At 32.3% G+C, this 22,913-nt stretch overlaps 1 protein-coding gene across 2 annotated transcripts in view; it reads left to right on the top strand.

Annotated features, from left to right (window-relative positions):
• Positions 1-22,913, top strand: part of LOC114327538 (DNA helicase MCM8-like) — a 38,791-nt gene that overhangs the window by 4,749 nt on the left and 11,129 nt on the right. For both annotated transcript variants that reach the window (XM_050648825.1, XM_050648824.1), the window contains 5 exons: positions 413-672; positions 2,880-2,984; positions 10,353-10,508; positions 15,095-15,311; positions 17,311-17,468. In XM_050648825.1, the coding sequence (XP_050504782.1) occupies positions 413-672; positions 2,880-2,984; positions 10,353-10,508; positions 15,095-15,311; positions 17,311-17,468 (896 nt within the window). The remainder of the gene's footprint in view (positions 1-412; positions 673-2,879; positions 2,985-10,352; positions 10,509-15,094; positions 15,312-17,310; positions 17,469-22,913) is intronic.

The following is a 22,913-nucleotide window of genomic DNA, read 5'->3' as shown; positions in this document are numbered from 1 at the left end:
GATAACCAGACAGAAGGCACGGAAGAAATAGGTAAAAAATGAATAGGTGATAGCAAAGTTCGACGCTCTTATTGGGCATAAGAACAACAAGAAAAAGATCAGGTTGAACAATAGAAGACCAGGGAATCTCCCGGAGTCTTCTGTTGTGTTGTTCTGGTAGATATTTTCAATTGTTTCAATTATTCCTAGAGGTACCTCTCTTGTGTACAATAAGTGGATAACATCCTTTAATTTGACCTTGTCAACAGCCTTCTTAAGGTCCACAAAATATAAATATGCCAGTTATTTGTATTCTAATGATTTCTCTTGAACTTGATCTTCCCAACCAAAAACCTTGTTGTTCTGCTAACGTTATAATTATTTCAAACTGAGTTTTAAAGCATAAAATCTTACTGAAATTACATATTTTAAGGAAAAATGGTTACGATTCGAGGCACGGTGATAAAAGCTACTCAAGTGAAACTAATTAGTCAATTCTGGACATTTATTTGTTCTAATTGTTCAGGAACCCAAGTTTTAAGACAACCAGATGGAGTTTACACTGTACCGAGTAAATGCCAGACCAAAGACTGCAGAGCTCGATCAAATTTTTCTGTTGATCACGATTCTCCATTTAATAAAGTGATCAGTTGGCAATCTATTAAAATCCAAGAGCCGTTATGGGCTGATCAAGTAAGATTTTCTCATTAAATACGTAATCTAAGTTTTTTAAATGTTGTTCATATATATTTAAAGAATTAATAAATATTTTGGGAAAGAATTCATCGATAAGCAAAAAATTGCAATCAAGTTTTGCAATGTGGATATGTTATTTTCTAACCTTTTTAAATTCTTTTGATAGAATAACTCTCTTTTGATTATGATTCCTGTCGAATCATTGTAAGTCCATTTTTTTCACTTATGTTATTTCAAAAATGTTGTTTGGGATAAACGAATTAACACGTTGATGGACAGTGCGTCAAATATATAAGCAAGTGTTGTGACACTGTATGTATTTTGCAAAGTAGAATAGGGGAAAATGCAATGTCTATAGACGTCGTGTCACATTACATTAATGGAAATTAGACGACTATAGACGTTCTGTCTGTCAACGTGTTAAATAACTTTTAAACTAATTGATGAATTACTCTGAAATTTTAACCAGATTTTTAACACTGTAAGGCCCAACTTTCTAAGGATTATCAAGGTTGTAGGTTTATTTTTACAATATTTTTTCAATACATTTTACAGTTTTCTAAGCAAAAAATTAAATCAAGTGACACTTCAGCAGCCAGGGTACTGAAGCGTTTTTTCGACAAGTAATACCTATAGGAACAAATTGTAACTATTTCCTGCGTAGGATCTGGCGGCAATTTTTATTTATAAACAATTAACTGTCAAAAAATGGCATTTTTCCTTTTTTTCAAATCAATGGAAAACAGTAAAACTTATGATTTTTTTAGTACAAATATCTTTGAGATTATGGAAAAAGCTTTAAAATGACATATTAAAAAGTTTGATATACTTATTTATTGTTAATATAATTGCGAAAAAAGGTCGGAATTTCAAAAAAAATTATTTTCGCAATAACTATTGTAAAAATTAGTGTACAGGTTTGAAATTTTTGTCAACTGAGGGTTCTTTGGTGCTTAATATGTGATAAAAATTTCAAAGCGATTCATTCAATTGTTTAAATTTTATTCGAATTGTTTATCTCAGAGAGCATTTTTTTTTGCAATAACATAAGTCAGAAAAAAATAACGTTAGAACCATTACAAAGTTGTCAAATGGAAGAGCTATATTTTCAACTTGGTTTAAAAAAAGGGAATAAGAAATGCATTTATTAATAATAAATAATTATGCAAAAGTATCGTAAATCTTTCCTTATAAACTTTTTCCAAAAAAATTAACTTTTTTACCCTGTTTTAAGTGCACAACTATCAAGTAATGTTATTTATATCATAATTGATAAAAAATTGTAATAAATATATATAATTTCTTAAATAATAAAATAAAAAGTTTATAAGGAAAGATTTACGATACTTTTGCATAATTATTTATTAATAATAAATGCATTTTTTATTCGCTTTTTTTAAACCAAGTTGAAAATATAGCTCATGCTCTTTCATTTGACACCTGTGGAATGGTTCTAACGTCATTTTTTTCTGACTTATGTTATTGCAAAAAAATGCTCTCTGGTATAAACAATTTGAATAAAATTTAAACAATTGAATAAATCGCTTTGAAATTTTTATCACATATTAAGCACCAAAGAACATTTAAGTGACAAAAATTTCAAAGCTATACACTAATTTTTACAATAGATATTGCGAAAGATAAAAAAGATCAAGGCAGGTTTTGTTTATATTTGATTCAGAGTTAGACCACCATCTCCATATAGCTATTTCAGCATCCTTATGCCTCATCGGTGAAGCTCAGAAATCTCAACTCGCAAGATATTGCGAAATTATTTTTTTTTTGCAATTCAGACCTTTTTTCGCAATTATATGAACAATAAATGAGTATATCAAACTTCGTAATACGTCATTTTAAAGCTTTTTCCATAATCTCAAAGATATTTGTACTAAAAAACCAGTTTCACTGTTTTCCATTGATTTGAAAAAAAAGGGGAAAAATGCCATTTTTTGACACTTAATTGTTTATAAATAAAAATGGCCGGCAGATCCTACGCAGGAAATAGTTACAATTTGCTCTTATAGGTATTACCTGTCGAAAAAACGCTTCAGTACCCTGGCTACTCGAGTGTCATGGGAAAAACCTTGTTACCCTGGACTATTATTTCTCTGTACTAATTGCTATTATTATAAAAACAAAACATTTATCTCTGTTTGTATATTTTGTTAATTATTTACATTAAATTTCGGTTTTTTATGTACTAGTATGAAACAGCAAGAACACCAAGAACATTAGATTGTGAGTTATCTGAAGATTTAGTCAAAACATGTTTACCTGGAGATGATATAACTCTGACTGGTGTCATTAAAGTAAGTATATGTTACATTATTATTATAGTCCAGGGCGCATCTGTTTTGAGATGTACGTTGAGAGGTGACTAATATGTTTTTGCAGAAATTGCTTGGAATTAACTCATATAATAATAATTGGGTTATCCTCCCACTCAAAAAGGTCCGGAACATTGTTTAAATCATCAAAATGTCAAAAAATGAAGGAAAAATTCTTTTTTTTTCTTCGTATTTTGATTATAACTTTAAAAGTGTTCATTTCCGAAAAAAGTTGCACTGACATAAAAGTTGCGTAATTAAATTTCCTACAATATAGGATTGGTTAAAAATTTAAAAAATGGTCATTTTTGTTGCGAAGTAGCTATAATTGCGAAAAAAAAAACATAAAAAAACAAGTATTCGCATTTTACGTTTTTCAACCATTTATGCTACACTTAGGACCTTCATATTTCACCCAGAAAAACTTTATTATACAATAAAACAACACTGTAAATTTTATTAAGATCGGTTTAACAGATTTTGCAAAATAAATTTTGTAATCCAGCATTCGCAAAAAATGCATTTTTTCAAAATGTTGCAGGACTGAAAATAAAGCAGATAGCAAGTTAAAAAAAATTACATATAGAAGGATACTGTGCCTTTCATTTGCAATTTGCAAAATTAAAATCCGTTAACTACAACGCCGTCAGGAATTTTTTTAAATAAACAATAATTTTTGGTGCTACGCGCAGGACAGCGGATACGTTTGCTCTGATTGGGTATTCCAATGACCTATCAGAAATTATCGTATATTGCGGCTGTGGACAAACAAATGTGTCATTGTTAATAATTGTTAAGTTGATGTTTTAATATTTGTTATAATAATTGTTAAATTTTTATTGTTTTGAGAAGAGAGACAAAAGTAAGTTAATACTTGTAGTGACTTTTTAAATAGTTTTTAAAAGCAACAGGTACTTAAGTGTAAATATTTTAGCATTGTAATGAAAAATTATATATTCTATTTGGAAAATGTAAAATGTTTGATTCACACACCACTTCACTTGATTGATTTCCACAAAAATTTCTTCCTATCTTTATCTAATATATTATTTTCTTACTCTATATTTTGTTGTATTTTAATATTTTAATTCCACAAACATCAAACTAATTTGATTATTGTTTGTGAAATATTGTTTAAACAATTGCATATCTTTAAAAATAATAAACTTTTATTCTCTATGTTTAAATACATATATGAAAATAGAAAGTTTTTGCTAAAAAAAGTATTATTTCAAAGGGCAGAGTATTTGTTTTTATTTTGCAATAAACAAATTTATTTATGTACATCGAAATATACTAAAAATTAAAATTTATCAATCATTATCAAAGGTCATTGGAATGCCCAACCAGAGCAAACTTATCCGCTGTCCTGCGCGTAGCACCAAAAATTAATGTTTATTTAAAAAAATACCTGACGCCGTAATAGTTAACCGATTTTAATTTTGTAAGTTACAAATGAAAGACACAGTATTCTTTTATATTCAAAAATACTTAACTTGCTGTCTGCTTTATTTTCATAGTGCAGTCACTGAAGGTTTTCACCTCCGATTTCGTTGAACCTCCTTTGATTTTCATGAAAATTGGTGAGTAATTAGAGGATACCTTAAGGAACAAAGGTGACATGATGCCAACTTGCGCTTTTACCCTGGGGGTGGATGCCACCCCTTCTCGGGGGTGAACATTATTTTATTAAAAATAATATCATAAGTCGATAGAGGGACAAATTATAAGCAAAATTTGTTATATAAAGTTATTAAAATAAATGAACACTTTTTGATTATTAAAGACCAAAAATTTTATTTTTTCGTAAAAAATGCATGATTTAAATCGGTTTTTCAGGTATAAACCAAAAACTATAAGCTTTCACAAAAAAGTTATTATTACTGAAATTAAAGATAATAAAAAACTGAATACATTCCTTACATAAAAAACTAAACTAATATTAGTTCAAAGTGAGTTATTGGCAATTGAATGTGTAGTTTTTTCGACTAGTACTCAAATCTAAGTATTCAAACTTAAATAACGGGAAAACGATGCAATGTATAAAATATTCCTGCTAAACATTTGCCAAAGTACTTCGGAATACCTATCAAATGAGCTTCAGAACAAGGTAATAGCGTCAAAATTAAGCAAGTTATAATGAAAATAAAAGTTCCGTTTCGAATTTTTTAGGAAAAAGTGAAAAATAAAACATACGCCATTTCCAGAAAAATTAAAATTTATAGTAATCCTTACAAGAACTTCTTTATATTAGCATAAGTAATGTTTTAGATAATTTTGACCGGTTTAGAATGCATATTTCTGAAAAAAAGATATAATTTAAAAAAAATTATAATTTTTAAAATTATTGTAATTCTCGTATTCTTTTGATAATAACTCCAAAAATACTCAATATACGTAAAACATTTTATATAACCAAATTTTAGTTTTTTCTGTGCCAAATATTTTACCTGTTTTACTATTTCTATAAGGTAAAAATAACCAAGATAGAAACGTTTAAATCTTAAATTTTGTTGTGGGAACCATGCAACCGGGGTCATTTAACCTTTTATTTTAAAAAAAGTAAGGAGCTTAAATTATTGGGTTTAACGTGCTTAAATAGCACCTAAAATTAGCTGTCAAACAGTTTTTAGATGAACCTGATATCGTAAACACGAACCGAGTTATTAAAAAAAAAACAATAACATTTTTTGGAAAAATTTTTAAAAGATAAATTTTGGAAAAAAATTGGAGCATAAATTTTAACGCTATCAACATGTTCGGGGGCTCATTTAAAAGATAATTTTAAGTACTTTGACAAATGTTTAATAAGTTTATGTTATAAAATGCATCAATTTCCCGTTATTTTAGCTTGAATACTTGAGTTTTTTACTCGCCGAAAAAAATATACATTCAATTACCTATAACTCACTTTTAGTTAACAATAAAAGGTTTTTGTAGTAAGGGGTTTATTTCATTTTTTATTAGCTTCAATTTTGATAATAATAACTTTTTTGTAAAAACTTACACTTTTTGAGTTATTGATGAAAAATTGGTTAAAAACATGCATTTTTCTCAAGAAAAATTAAAATCTTTGATCTTTAATAACTCAAAAAGTTTTGATTTATTTTAATAACTTTATATAACAAATTTTGCTTATAATTTGTCCCTCTATCGACTTATGATATTATTTTTAATAAAATAATGTTCACCCCCGAGAAGGGGTGGCATCCACCCCCAGGGTAAAAGCGCAAGTTGGCATCATGTCACCTTTGTTCCTTGAGATATCCTATAACCACTCACCAATTTTCATGCAAATCGATGGAGGTTCAACGAAATCGGAGATAATAGCTCATATCCACCTATCCGGTGACTACTATCAGTCCTGCAACATTTTGAAAAAATGCATTTTTTGCGAAAGCTGGATTGCTAAATTTATTTTGCAAAATCTGTTGAACCGATCTTAATGAAATTTTTGCACGATTGATCATTTTTGACTGTTTACCGTGACAGATTTTACGTCAGTAGGTGACATTTACTAGCAACTCGACGGTAAGTAATCCAACTCGACGGTAAGTACTCCAACTCGACGGTAAGTAATTCACTTACCGTCGAGTTAAAAAATCTCTTAATTTTAATTTATTTTTTGAAAGAATAAAGAAAACTAACGAATTATTTATTAATATTGAAACTTATGGTACAATTTGTTAAATTATTTAATGAAATCCCACTTGTTATTATATAATTCTTCTCTTCTACAGGCACTAGATATTCCCAATATCATTGCGACCTACAAATTATGAAAAAATCTTCATTAGAGTATTTCTTTTACCTAAACTAGCTTATATTACCTTGTGAACTAGAAATTATTCATCCGGTGCTTCCATCAGAAATTTTTCAAATTGCTTCCGTGTAAAAATGCTCGCTTTCTTAGGCCTATAGCCAACATTTTTTCTCTTTAAATACGCGATCAAAGTTGAAAACTTGGAAATATCAATGCCATCATAAAGAAAAACGGTGGATTTAATCATTGAATATTCTGCCCAGAGGCTTCCAGGAGCTTTCAACTGCATATGTCTTTGAACGAAATATGCCAATAGAGTCTTTTCTTCGATTCTTAAATTCTTGCCTTCGCACCATTTTTTAAAACTTTGGTAGGTATTTTGATAACGGATTTTGGATTTTTCGGGAATAATTGCGGAACACCCTTCTTCCCAAGCCCGTTCAATTTCTTCAAATTCACTTTCGCTCATATTTTAATTTATAATAATCAAAATTGTACTTAAAATTATTGACAACTAAATAAAAACTCAATTCTCCATTGTTGTTATGCACCCTAGTTACTACCTAACAACCAAAGTATCTACCTTGATAAAATGAATGAAACTAGTCAATATGACGAAAATGTTTAATTTTATAATTTATAATGGTATCAATCGTGCAAAAAACGTTATAAGCATGTCGAACGTTAAGGGTAACCGATCTCAGACAATAATTGGAGTCGTCGCCCCGCTCCTCCTCCAAACAATTGTCTTCGATCGGTATAAAACCCTTACCGTTCTCCATACTTAATATACTATTACAGTGTTGCTTTTTTATATCATAAAGTTCTTCTGGGCGAAATATGAAGGTCCTAAGTATAGAATATTTTTAGCCAATCTTATGTTGTAGGAAATTTTATTACACAACTTTTATATCAGTACAACTTTTCTCGGAAATGAACATTTTTAAAGTTATAATCAAAAAACGAAGAAAAAAATCGAATTTTTCCTTCATTTTTTGAAATTGTGATTATTTAAACAATGTTCCGGACCTTTTTGAGTGGGAGGATAACTCAAATATTCTTATATGAGTTATTTTCAAGCAATTTCTGCAAAAAAATATGAATCACCTCTTAACATCCAAATGTACTAATATTTTTACAGATGCGCCCTGGTCTATTACTCTGAAATCCGTCTTTATTAGATGGTTACAAAAAAATATTTTATTGGCAATAGTTATCTAGTTAGAAGCATATATCTGTTGTGCTTTATCATTTAACCATCTTGTCTAGCCCAGGCCTGCCTCATGGTGAGGTTCCGCATCCTTGGAAGTTGTCTGTATCTACATATAACCTATGCCTTTAGTTTTTCCTGAGTTCTAGATCCCACAGTCTTATACGGCCTCCTTTCTTCATTTTGTAGTGCGTATCCGATTCGAATGTTGGCGACAATCATGGCAATTTGTACTTTGCATACTGCTGCTCTGAAAATATTTGTGGTTGTCGTGTTGAATCACGTACGTAGATTTTTCAGCCAGAAATTTCAGCCTTCCTGGTCCTGGTTGTCCTTCTACTTTTCCCTGTAAGACCAGTTGCAGCAGTCCATATCTTTCACTGTTCCTCATGATGTGACCGAGGTATTCGATTTTGGCTGTTTTTATTGTGATTAACAGCTCTTTTTCTTTTTGTATTCTTAATAAAACGTCCTGATTAGTAACGTGGTCTGTATAAGATATCTTCAGGATTCGATGATAAAGCCACATTTCGAATGCCTCAGTTTTCTTGCAGGTGGAGCCTGTGAGAGTCCATGACTCAATTCCGTAAAACATTACATGTACAGGAAACATGTAACATAACAGTATAGGAAAGATATAACATTGTAGTAACCTGATTGTTATGGGCTCAGCGGCCTCCACAGTAGCATAAAACCTATAGCTCAGTTTCCTCATATGGATAGAATAAGCAAAAAACTTCGCCTTCTATCAAGCCCAAAGCCTTTCAGCTGCGTCTTAAGTAGATCCCCTATAAATTTGTTTGAATACCCCTTGATAATTTCTTTAACATACAGGTTGGATGTCTTGTCTTGGTGCATTTGTGTCAATGGATGTCCTTTTCTCTATGCTCAGAATTGCGAGCATATACAGGGTGATTCATTAAGAATGTCCAACCTCTGAGTTGTAGATTCTAGACCTCAAAATATTAATATTTAACCCAAATCACTTATATAAAATGTGCCTCGTTACTGAGTTACAGGGTGTTCTATTTAAAAATTTAATAACCATTTTTACCCAGTACTTTAAAACTATTTGACATATCCTTATCATACTTTGCAGAAAGTGTAGTTGCCGTACACCCTACTAAATTATAATAAACAAACGTTTCTGGCTACTACCAGAGGCGTACGACAGGGGACAGTGCATGGTTTACCCTTCCCAAATTCTACGCCACTGGCGAAATTGCTATTTTAGCACAATATTTCGATTTTCCAATACTTTCTATGTAAATAATATACTCTTCATTCGTAACGTTAAGGTCATTAGTTTTCGAGATATTTGAAGTTGAAAATGAAACTTTGAAGAGTATATTATTTGCATATAAAGTATTGGAGAATCTAAAAATTATGCTGAAATGGCAATTCCATCAGTGGCGTAGAATTTGGGAAGGTTCAACCATTCATTTTCCCCTGTACGCCTCTGGTAATAGCCAGAAACGTTTATCTAACACAAATTAGTAAGGTGTGCAGTACCTACACTTTTTGGCAAGTATGATACGGCAATTTCAAATACTTTTAAAGTACTGGGTACAAATAATTTTTAAATTTTTAAATCAAACATCCCTATTACATAAATATTAACTATTTGTATCCAGTATTTTAAAAGTATTTGACATATCCTTATCATACTTAGCACTTAGTGTAGATACTGTACAACCTACTAAAATATGTTAAATAAAACTTTCTGGCTAGTACCAGAGGCGTACGACAGGGGAAAGTGAATGGTTGACCCTTCCCACATTCTACGCCACTGGCGGAATTACTATTTTATTGCAATTTTTCGATTCTCCAATACTTTCTATGCAAATAATATACTCTTCATCCGTACCGATAAAGTCATTAGTTTTCGAGATATTTAAAGTTAAAAATGAAGGAGCACAATACATTAATCAAAATAGCTATGCCGTTTCATTTTCAACTTCAAATATCTCGAAAACTACGAGTACAACTACATTCTACGAATGAAGAGTATATTACTTACATAGTGGCGTAGAATTTGGGAAGGGTCAACCATTCACTTTCCCCTATCGTACGCCTCTGGTAGTAGCCAGAAAAGTTTATTTATCATAATTTAGTAGGATGTAGAGTACCTATATTTTCTGCCAAGTATGACAAGGATATGTCAAATAGTTTTAAAGCTTTGGATAAAAATATTTATTACATTTTTAAATAAAACACCCTGTAACTCAGTAACGAGCCACATTTTATTTAAATGATTTGGGTTAAATCTTAATATTTTGAGGTCTAGAATCTACATCTCAAAGATTGGACATTCTTAATGAATCACCCTGTATAGGTCTACAAATTTTATTTGAATTAATTATATATGTCATTTTAGGTTCGAGACGTAAACAGTAATTTTGGTAAAAATAAACAAAACACAATTTTTAATCTATATTTGGATGCAGTATCCATTTTTAACAATAAGAAACAGTGCAAGGGTGAAACAAATGATGGCATCACCTTTAACCAAAACGATTATTTTGAAGTAAAGGTATGTATGTAGTAAGGTGTCCTATGGGAAGTACATAAATTTTACAGTTTTTTCTGGACACAATGAATTTTACAACCTCTTGCAAACATAAGCGATAGGTGTAAACATGGTATAAACTCTGTTAACATTTTGTACATTTAGGTATTTTGTGGTGGACCAGACTTAATATTACTAAGTAGGCAGAAAGAGACTGATGTGTTCCCCTTTTGCCTATGACACGTAATATTATACATCGAACGTCACTATTCACGTCAAACTTGTAACGAGTAGCTCTTTCAGGACGACAGACTCAGTAAAACACAGGTTAAAAATAAAGTAAATCTATTTAAGATAATTATATACAGTTTAAAACAAATAAAATAAAATCTAATTCTATCTTATGCAAAGGAAAAATAACATTATACTTATTACTGTCATCAAAACATAATAGTAATATTAAATCGATACAATACGCAACACAATATATACAATAACAATCTCGCCACACATTCAGACATGGAGACATCGCATTTCAATTCAATGCGATAACGACATGGAACAGCGACACACGGTCACTCGTTCATCGTTACTACCGCTCACTGCGGTAACGGTTAAGTGGAACGCCACGTCAATACTGTGGCGTCTACCTAGGCACAGTTCCACCTCAACCCGGTGCCTCTCTGCCATCGAGTTATTGCTAATTCAACACGTTAGTAACAACTGAATGTATGATTCTCCTGGCTCGTCTTAAATACGCTCTCGATGCCATTTCTCCCTCGGTTTCGCCCAGCGGTGGTATGAAAAGGGGATGCGCCAACATGGCTACTCCTACGGTCGGTCGGCCGCTCGCCAGCTGAGGCATCGTATCATTCCACCCCCTTCTAATCGGGTGGATCCCATCGTATCATTAAATTAATACACAAACTAGACTGGGTCACGGAAAGAAGGTTTTAAACAAATGGGGTAAAACAAAGGTTACTAGTTTAACTGTGCTCACAAGTTAAGGTTACTTTTTGAAATAAATTCTGTTAAATAGTCATATACGGTTTTATTATTTAATGACAAAAGGTAGCAAATGTTATAGGGAGGAAGGATTTTATGTTTGATTAAATTTTTTATTAAGTCATCAGTTTGTTGTATATATTTTGTACATTCAAAGAAAATATGGTTTAAATCTGCTTCTTTTTGACAATCTTCGCATAAATTGGAACTTAAAATTTTAAGTTTTGCCAGATGGGCTGGATAGCACGCGTGTCCAGATCTCATTCTGATAATAGATGTAATGTATCTACGTGGGACAGAGTAATTTTTAAACCAAAATTCACTCGGGATTGTGGGTTGTATCAGTGCATATTGTAAGTGGGAGTGTTGACTATATTCATAATATTCTTGTTTCCACTGCTTGTTTAGATCATTCTTGATTTTTATAAATACATCTGGAATGCAGAGCTTATAATCTGTTTTCACACCAGAATCAATGGCTTTCTTAGCTAATATATCTACATGCTCATTATACTCGAGCCCTATGTGAGCTTTAATCCACAAAAGTCTAACTGTTCTTTGCTCATGGTGTAATTCAAAAATAATTTTTTTAATTAGAAGAATGTAAATATTTGTGTTTTTACTGGGTAAAAACATAGTCTCAATGGCTAAAAGAACCGACAAAGAATCAGACGCAATTGTTGCGGAGCTGTCATTGGAACTCTTAAAATACTTTAATGCTTCATAAATTGCTATGGCTTCAGCAGTAAAAATTGAAAAATTATGATCCAGTGTAAACATGTTTTCTATACTTTTTGAGGGGATATAAAAAGCGCATCCAGTGCCAAAAGAAGACTTTGATGCATCTGTGTAAATAACTGTTGATTCTGGCCAGTTTTCTAATAAATTTCTTAAAATATTGAAGCTGATTGCAGTATTTACATGGTATCTTGGTTTAATTACCGTAATAGTTTACAAAAAAGCATCAAAGTCTTCAAAGTTTGAGCTATTATATGTATGTGAGTTGGTGTAATCGCAATATGAGAGATTTCTAAAAGCCTCACAAAGTGGAGGAGAGTTCTTGTGGATCCAGTATTTATTTATTAAATCTGCATTATTAAGTTTGCTAATATTGGAGTAGAGAGAGGGGTTTCTATGACAAATATTAATCAGAAATTTTTGACTAAGATATTCTCTTATATACCCCCTTCTCCTTGGAAAACAAAAAAAATGTAGCATACATTTTTTTGTGCCGTGTATGCTTCACGGCTTGGACTCATGAACGGTGTGGTCTTCGTCTGTTCTTCCTTACTTCGTAAACTGGCCCTGGATGGCTGTCAAGAAGATGCTTCCCTCTGTAGATCTTGGGCGTGGTCCCCTCAAATCCATTGGGACAGTGTGCCGAGGCTTTTCTACAGCAAATGGTCACATTCTTCCTTCTGGCTGCATCTGCGACAGTTTTACTCTTAAGGCATATTCTTTTTGTCGGTTTTCTCTTCGCAAACTGGTCTGGGATAATTGTCAAGAAGATGTTTCCCTCTGTAGATCTTGGGCGTGGTCCCCTCAAATCCATTGGGACAGTTTGCCAAGGCTTTTCTACAGCAGATGGTCACATTCTTCTTGCTAGCTTCATCTTAGACGGTTGAAGGTATTTTCTTACACGTCGTGGTTCCATCAACAGTGTCATCTTTTTCGGTGATTAGTGAATTGGTCTCGGATGACTGGCTAGAAGGTGTTTCTTTCTGTAGATCTTGGGCGTGATCCCCTCAACTCCATTGGGACAGTGTGCCAAGGTTTTTCTACAGCGGATGGTCGCATCCTTCCTGCTCGTTGCATCGGCGACGGTTATTTTCCGTTCGGATCATTCTCGGTTCGGTTAATTTTTGGTTCCTTAAAAATCTAAAAACAAAGAAACTTAAACATCTTTGAACGGGTTCTATTTATATATCCACGACGCACACTGGTAAATTTCACCGAAAACCTGGCCAAATGTAAAAATTTAAGTTTATAGATATACCCCGAGAAATGTTATATGCACCTTGCTCTGTAGGTTTTTGAGAATCATAAACGGCCGTTAAGGGTAGAAAAATACAAGCAGATCATGCATGGGCGCCCATATAAAAAATTTTCGGGGAGGGGCCAGACGTGAAGATGTTGCACATTACATTTTGTGTACTTTGGATGACAATATATTATAGTTTAAACCAACAGAAAAGCTAGGGGGCCGTGGCCGTGCTCATGGTTATGGGCGCCTATGAGATTATATATATGAGTGTAAAGTTGTGATTAAACGACAGCGGACCGAATAGAAATCAAATGTGTTATACAATAATATTGGGGCATTGTTTGGTTTTCATTTAGAACTATAGACGTGAATTATTTTGTTAATTTATACTGGATGCTATGTCTGGAGGTAAGTGGAATATTTTAATATACTTTTTAGACTTTTTTTTCGTAAAATAGACTTGATTTACAACATATTTGCAAAATATTGGCAAGCATTTTCAATCGTTTTAAGTTTTCCAAGTTTTGAAAAGGGAAAAGTAAAAAACTTTGCTCAGCAAAGATATTTTGCTTAATAAATAGTTCAAAATGTATATAAATAATCCTCAAAAAATCATCTGCAGCCAGGTGAATCCTTAGCGGAATTTTTCATTTTAAAAAAATATAACATGCTAGAGAATTTCTAAATTACGAGACTTTAATGTTATATGGTCAGTTAATAAAGTAAGAACAAAATATGAAGCATCTGATCCAGTAAATTTACAGTTTTTTTACACAAGAGCCGCCATTTTTTGATATTTTTTTGCTTTCTTCTTCTTTTTCTTAATCTTTACTTTTTTACTTTTCCCATTTTAAAACTTGGTAAACAGAAAACGATTGAACATTCTTGCCATCATTTTGTAAATATGTTGTAAATAAAGTTTATGTTAGGAAAAAGAATCTAAAAAGTATATTAAAATACTCCACTTACCTCCAAAAATAGCATCCACTATAAAATAACAAAATAATACACGTCTATAGTTTTAAACGAAAACCTAACAATGCCTCAATTGTATAACTCACTTTAATTTTATTCGGTCCGCTTTCGTTCAATCCCAACTTTACACTAATATAAATATGTGATATGCTTGTATTGTTCTACCCTCAACGGCCGTTTATGATCCTCAGAAACCCACAGAGCAAGATTCACATAAAATTTCTCGGAATATATAAACTTAAATTTTTGCATTTTGGCCAGGTTTTCGTCAAAATTCACCACTGTGCAACGTGGACCTGTTACTGAGTCTGTGTCTTTGCCTGTTGTCAATTTGTGACGTTTACTTGTATGATGTCTTATTTTTGCTCGGGTGCCAATTTGTAAAGGGCAGTTACAAACTGGTAGCTTTTATTTTGCTCGGGCGCCATTTTGTAACCTTTACCTCTTTCAGGACGACAGACTCAGTAAAACACAGGTTAAAAACAAAGTAAATGTATTTAAGATAACTATATACCTACAGTTCAAAATAAATAAAATAAAATATAATTCTATCGTCTACAAAGGAAAAATAACTCACAACTAACAAACTCACGTAAAATGTCGTTCTTTACATGACGTTCAATGTCAACCTTGTTTTTTTTTGCAGAAAATTCATTGTGAACCAAACTTGTTCAGTTTGCTGGTAAATTCCTTGTGTCCGAATATTTACGGCCACGAAATAGTCAAAGCAGGTCTTCTCTTAGCTTTACTGGGCGGTACAAAATCAGAAACGTTCAGGGGAGAGTCCCATATCCTCGTGGTTGGAGATCCAGGTCTAGGAAAAAGTCAGATGCTACAGGCATGCGCAAACGTTTCTCCCAGAGGTAAGTACAAGGCGACAGAAATATATGAAATAGCCAAGGTCAGACTGATGGAAAATTTTGGTTACGCGACGTTGTCAGAACAATCGGGTTTCAAAGGTTTTTCGGTTTTTTATTTGTTACCTGGGTTAAGTTGGTAGATTGCCATAATACGTTGCAGGGTTGGTATGTCGAGTTGAAACACTGACTCTAACTTATAACTTTATTTATGATTTACAACATCCATCAACATAAGGTTACTAAGATGTTGTTTCGCGGGATAGTCCTTCAGGACACCCTTCTCGCATGACTGCTAACTGGCATAGTAACGATCTTAATCTTAATATGAATAATAACAATGCCAATATTAATCCCTCTGTGGGCTATTTATATCTTCTTATAATTCGGACTTTGAAAAGTAAACGATACGTGAGTCTCTGCGAGGTTACACAAACAAACTCCGTCAATCAACCTTCGTTTTGTTTGTTTATGTAGAAACAACATTTTTTGTAACAACCTAAATACTTAAATTATATACATTTTTTAGATACATATTATATTATACAGTATTTCCCTTACTGTACACCTGTTTCACAGTAAAATTTCCTTCTACATAAATTTTAAAACATTGTGTATAATTTCATGGAATTGTGCACTTAGTGTCCTATTTTTCAAGGCACTTATAACATTCATGTTTATTAAAAAAAATTAAATGTATGTATTCTAAATAAACAACTACATTAACCATCAAAATTAACGCACCACCTTAAAAATGGGACATTTTTTATGTCTTGTGTTTCCTAAACCTGTTGTCCGATTTTAGTGATTAGCAACGTTCTTTATCAATACAGGGTGTTTCTAAATAAGTGCGACAAAGGAGCAATTTTGCATGAAAAAATAATGACCGTTTGATTTGTAAACATATGTCCGCAAATTCTTCGTTTCCGAGATACGGGATGTTGAATTTTTTCTTACAAACTGACGATTTATTTATTGCTCTAAAACCGGTTGATATATGCAAATGAAATTTGGTAGGTTTTAAGAGGTAGTTATTGCGCATTTTTTGGGATACAATTAAGAATTTTATATTCACCATTGGCGTGCATTTTTGTTTGGCGTTTAAAATTCTTAATTGTATGTCAAAAAATGCGCAATAACTACCTCTTAAAACCTACTAAAATTTATTTTCATGTCTCAACCGGTTTTAGAGCAATAAATAAATCGTCGTTTGTAAGAAAAAATTCAACATCCCGTATCTCGGAAACGAAGCATTTGCGGACATATGTTTATAAAGCAAATGGTCATTATTTTTTCATGCAGAATTACCCCTTAAAATTTGTCGCACTTATTTAGAAACACCCTGTATTGATGAATAACATGGCTAGTTGTTTAAGTACCTAATTTTTTATTATCCCACATAAGCGAATGAATCGAAAAGCAAAATGTTAAGAAAGCCTAAGGCTACAGTTGAGTTTTAATTTCAATATTTTATACACGCTGGAATATTCCACAGGGTGTTCCAAACTTTGAGGAAAAAACACACTATCATTGTTACACCCGGTATACAATGACACTTAACTGTTTAGCAATAATATTACTACATCGATATTCTTGAAGAATAAAGCTATAATATACTAAAAAAATCACTCAAATCGGACAACAGGTTTAGGAAATACGAGACATCAAAAATGTCCTATTTTTAAGGTGGTGCGTTAATTTTGATGCTTAGTGTATTTGACGATTTTATATGGAAATGTCGCAAAACCACTGATTTCGTGCACAATGCATTTTAAATGGATGTTTACTCTTTGCACCAAAGTATTCAACTGAAGTCCCTTCTCTTTAATTTGCTACCTGAGCTGAGTGACTTTCGCGGTTTTAGATATTTCTATACAATTGTAAGAATACAAATTTAGAATTTTTGGAAAAATTAATATACATTACTGTTATTCTTAGAAGAGAAAGGATCTAAGATAAGCGTTTGCATAAACAATATCCTTTTAATATAATCTTCAATTTTAAGGTGTTTATGTTTGTGGAAACACTAGTACCAGCTCTGGTTTGACAGTTACAATGACACGTGATGAAGGCGAATACTCTTTGGAGGCCGGTGCTCTAATGTTAGCGGATCAAGGCTGTTGTTGTATTGATGAATTCGACAAAATGCCTAATCAACATGCCGTAAGTTGCCAAGCTTTATAAAATTATTAAAGTACTAAAATAACAGGTGATTCAGTGAAACCATACGATTTGGCAACGCTACTAACGATAAAATAGAGGGAGTGAATCTTGTGAATCTAGAGAGTGGGAAGTTTAGTGTTTAGTTATCATGGAGGAACGGGTGAACAACGCGTATTTACTGTGAAAGCTTATTACAAAAATGGTGAAAGTTTTGTACGTGTACAACGAGCGTTTCGTTTACACTACCATTTGCCGCCCCGCAGTTCCGTCTAACATGGCTTTTAAGGCTTGGGTTAGAAACTTTAAAAGTAGTGGTTCAATATCACAGAAAAGAGGTGGCAGTGTCAGAAGTGCTCGCACACCACAGAATATTGAAGCGGTGCGAAATTCATTACACGCGAGTTCTCGAAGATCCCTGCGACGATGACGCGTAAATCTGGGATTAAGCTATACCACTACGAGCATAATTTTGCATAAAGATCTCCGGTATCATCCATACAAGATCCATATTGTGCAAGTCCTTAATGTTCTTCGTTATCCCACCCGACTAGGGTTTTGTGAAAAAATGTTGGAGCGTATTAATGAAAACGACAACTTGCTGCATAATCTTTGGATGAGTGGTAACGCCCACTTTCATATAAGTAGTACAGGAACCGAAGCTTTTCATCTCGCAATTTTTACAGAATGGATCGATTTGCTTGAAAATTTGAGAATAAGTAGTGGATAGTCCCAAGGATCAAAATCTATATGATGCCGAAAGGCGCTTTTACCATGGGGGTGGTTGCCCTCCCATCTCGGGGGTGGAAATTTTTTATTATATTTTGACCGCAAAAGTTGATAAAAACATTCACTCTATGCAAAAAATGTTCTATACATTTTTTTGATAAAATTCACAGTTTTTGGTTTATTCGCTATCGAAAGTGTTAGTTTTATATCGAAACAAAACTTTGTTTATTTACGTATTTTAATTCATAATATGGAAAATTTGCTATTATGAAAAGTTGTTCAGAATTAAAAATTATGTGAATTATAAAATTGGTTATAAAGGTACCTTACTCTTGATCGAAATTCATATTTTTTTATATACCTCGTATAAAATTAATAAAATTTGATAATATGATGGTTGCATTATAAATCTTAGACCATGAAGAGCTTTTTATGAAGAATAACTTTTCTTCATCAAATTAAAAATAAAAGAGTTATAAATGAAAATGTTGTTGGTATCCATAATTTGAGAAAAATCTTCAAATATTTTTTTCCATTAGAAGGATGTAATTGCACATATAAGACCATAATTTTTTATTCCAAACATTTCATATATTGGGTTCGCTAAACTCAGACACAACTGGCTAGTGATTTTAGTCAGTAATTTTGCCAATTCGACAAAAAAATAATTACTAAATAGTTAATAATTATTAAATAATTAGTATTTTGGCCAATTTCGGCAAAATTGGCAAAAAACAAAAAAAATAACTACTAAAATCATTAGCCAGTTGTGTCGAGTTTAGCTAACCGACTATAATAACAATTTTCATTTCATAACAAATGGAACAGTCCATTTATCATTAGGTACTCCCATTAAAGGGGAGGCCGTATACTCGTATAAACCTTTTTAAAGCTGTTAATAAATTATTGCTTTCAAAATATACTCAAATTGTATTTTTGAACATCTTATTTATTTTATATAATAATTCAATTCATTATCAAATGTTATTAATATTTTATTAATACTTAATTTAAAATTTAGTTTGACATTCACGAAATGTCAAACTCAAACGTAAATAACATATGCTTTGCTTAACAAATTCAGATTAAAAAAACTATCCTACTTACTATAAACGATTTCAGCTGACGTTTAGTGTGTCGGCGGAAAATAAAAGGATTGTGACGTCACATTTTAGACTTTGAGGTCGATTATATCGAAGACGGTTAGAGATATCGAAATGCCTTTTTCAGATTTGGATTCAGAAGACAAAACTACATAAGAATCCATTGATAAATCTACTCTAAGTATTGCAGGAGCGGCGACGCAATAACACACAGACTTTGCGAATTTATGAACGAAAAGTTTTCGTTGAAAATCAATGTTTTTCGATATTATACTCATTTACGATTCACTCAATTTTTGCCGTAGCAAAAATTTTTCAAACCAAGTTCTTGGGAATTAAATAACCTACAATTTTATATTTAAACATTTTTTCGTATCTCTGATGCTAATCTTTCTATTCTGAAGAAAATGGCATTTTTTACCAACCTACAAAAATTCGTCATTCGCTTTTAACTCCAGTTTTTTTAAAACTAATCATTCTAAGCCAGTCAAACTTCTAGAATCTATTAATAATACATAAATAAAGATGAACGAATAAGGCTAATGACTAAAAACAGCGCCAACTTACAATATTATGCTTCCAATTGAATTTCTCCTTTTTTTTTTCAAAAAAATATATTGATTTTTTAACCGTAACTTTTTATTTTTTACCTTATAAAGTTTGGTAAAAAAAGAATTTTGTATAAGTTCTTTTTTTAGAAGTTTTTACAAGATCTATAAGGCTATTAATATTAAATCCTTTTAAAACCCTCAGTCGCGAGAAGAGCTGACTTTGAAAGGGTTGGTAAAGGTGGTTTTTGCATGTTATTACAAGTTTTAATTGTCAATACCTCACTCAATGTTTGCCGTAGAAAAAATTTTTGCAAACCGACTTCTTGGGAAATAAATAAGCTACAATTTTATGTTAAAACATTTTTTCATATCTCTGATGCTAATCTTTTTATACTGAAGAAAAGTGCATTTTTTACCAAACTACAAAAATTCGTTATTCGCTTTTAACTCCATTTTTTAAAAAAATCATTCTAACCCGGTCAAACTTCTAGAACCTAATACTAATACATTAATAAAGAAGACCAAATAAGGTCAATGACTAATTTAAATTAGGGTGCTGGTTAGGGGGTTGTGTCGGATCACTTTTTCGCTAAAAAAATAGGGACTGACATTCTTTTCATTATAAGTCACTTAATTTTTGAGATAGAGACTTTTTTTAATTCTTGAGATAGATATTTTGAAATTCTTTAAATTAGTTTACACAAGTTATCCTCGAAAAATGCATAGTTTTTCCGTATTTTGACTTTGAAACTACAATATTTAGCATTTGACGAAGAAGAGCTACCATATAATAAAGTATAGCTCGATTACTATTGGTCGTAAAGAAAATTAGAAAAAACGGTTTTGTTTATTTTTTCAAAAGATACATTTTTGTTAAGCAAAGTTGTTTTGATAAAACGAAAACTTTTTGAGTTATTAGCAGAAAACTGATTAAAAACATTGATTTTTTCGATATAAAACTAACATTTTGTATAGCGAATCAATCGAAAATTATTCATTTTATCAAAAAAATGTATTGAACGTTTTTTGCTTAGAATGAATGTTTTTACCAATTTTTGTGGTCAAACTATAATAAAAAATTTCCACCCCTGACATGGGGTGGCAACCACCCCATGGTAAAAGCGCCTTTCAGCATCATATAAATTTTGATCCTTGGACTATCCACTACTTCTCAAATTTTCATGCAAATCGATCCATTCTGTAAAAATTGCGAGGTTTTGTCCTATTTTAAGCTTCATTACTTGGACTAAAGTAGGTATATGAATAAACAAAATTTCCGCTATTGGTCCGAACAATCCGCGGCAATTACACGAAAGACACCTATATTCAGAAAAGGTAACCATGTGGTGTGCAATTTCTTCGTTAGGTATCATCGGACCTTATTTTTTTAAAGACTAAGATAAGCACGCAGTAATAGTAAACTATGATCGCTACGTGCACATGTTAAATATTTTTTTTCTTCCGGCAATCAATAATTACCGAAATGAACACACTACCTTTGAACAGGATGGTGCAACATGTCACACATCACGAGTGTCAATGGATTTACTAAGAAGATCGTTCCTTGGTCGTCTTATGAGTAAAAACGGCGATATTCCCTGGTCACCTCCTAGTCCGAAACTCTCCCTATGCGACAACTTTCTTTGGGGGTATCTTAAGTCGAAAGTGTTTGATTGAAAGTACCCCCCAAGTACTATCGAGGCTTTGAAAGAACGCATACGCGAAGAAGTGGAAGCAATCTTCTTCTTAACGTGCCCTATCAAGTCTCCTAGACGTTGGCGATTAACATGGCGAAACTGTCTCAAGCTATTCTAAATAGTTGTTCTGCTTTCTTTATTCCTGTCCACTCTCAGATATTCTTCAACCAAGAGGCCTGCTTTCTACCAATTCCTCTGCGTCCTTCGATTTTACCCATCATAATAAGTTGAAGAATATTATACCGGTCTCTCCTTACTACGTGTCCAAAATAGGCCATCTTTCTATATTTGATGTTATCAAACAGCTCGCGGGCAGCATTTGCTCTCTTAAGGACTGCCACATTTGTCAGCATAGCCGTCTATGGTATTTTCAGTATACGTCTGTGCAGCCACATTTCAAAGGCCTCCAATCGATTAATGGTGGATATTTTTAATGTCCATGCTTCGACACCATACAAGAGGACTGACCAAATGTAACATTTAATCATGCGCTTTCGAAGTTGAAGTTGCAAGTTATCATTACAGAAGAATGACCTCATTTTTAAAAATGTCGTGCTATCTCGATTCTACATTTTATCTCTTTATCTGGATCTAGTTGTTCAGTAATGTGGCAACCAATATATTTAAAACTGGGTACACTTTGAATTATATGACCATCAACATATAACCGTGAATCTTGATGGGCCAAACGGCTAAGGGCCAAACGGCTAAATACCATGTATTTTGTTTTTGAACAGTTTATGTTTAGGCCAACCTCTCTTCCCACTGTGTCAATGGCATTTAAAAGATGTTGTAATCCATTCATATCATCACTTAAAATAACTGTATCGTCTGCATATCTGATTGTATTTATCAGAATTCCATTAACTTTCACACCCCATTCCAAATTATGCAGCGCTTCCTTAAATATTCTATCTGAATATAATTGAATAACAGTGGGGACAGTATACAACCCTGTCTGACACCTCTTTGTATTTTGCATATTTCTGTTGATTTTCCATTTATGCAAGCTGTCGCTGTTTGACGCCAGTATAATTTTTCTATGATTCGTACATCTTGAGTATCAACTCCTTTATCCTTTAATATTTTAATTAATTTGTGATGTTGTACTCGATCAAAGCCCTTCTCATAGTCAATAAATACAGCAAAGACGTCTTTCCTTTGATCTCGGCATTTCTGCAATAATACGTTTAGTGCAAAGAGTGCGTCCCGGGTTCCCAGTCCATTTCTGAAGCCAAATTGTGTTTCGTCCGGGTCTTCTTCACATTTATCTCTGATTCTACTGTGGATGATACATAGAAAGATTTTCAAAGTGTGGCTCATAAGGCTTATAATTCTATAACACAGTTTTTCGGACGTTGGTTTTTT

The sequence above is a fragment of the Diabrotica virgifera genome, chromosome 4, assembly GCF_917563875.1.
Source record: "Diabrotica virgifera virgifera chromosome 4, PGI_DIABVI_V3a".
In the NCBI taxonomy this organism is placed as follows: domain Eukaryota; kingdom Metazoa; phylum Arthropoda; class Insecta; order Coleoptera; family Chrysomelidae; genus Diabrotica; species Diabrotica virgifera.
The sequence above is the reverse complement of the archived record's forward strand: the minus strand, read 5'-3'. Positions and strand labels throughout refer to the sequence as shown.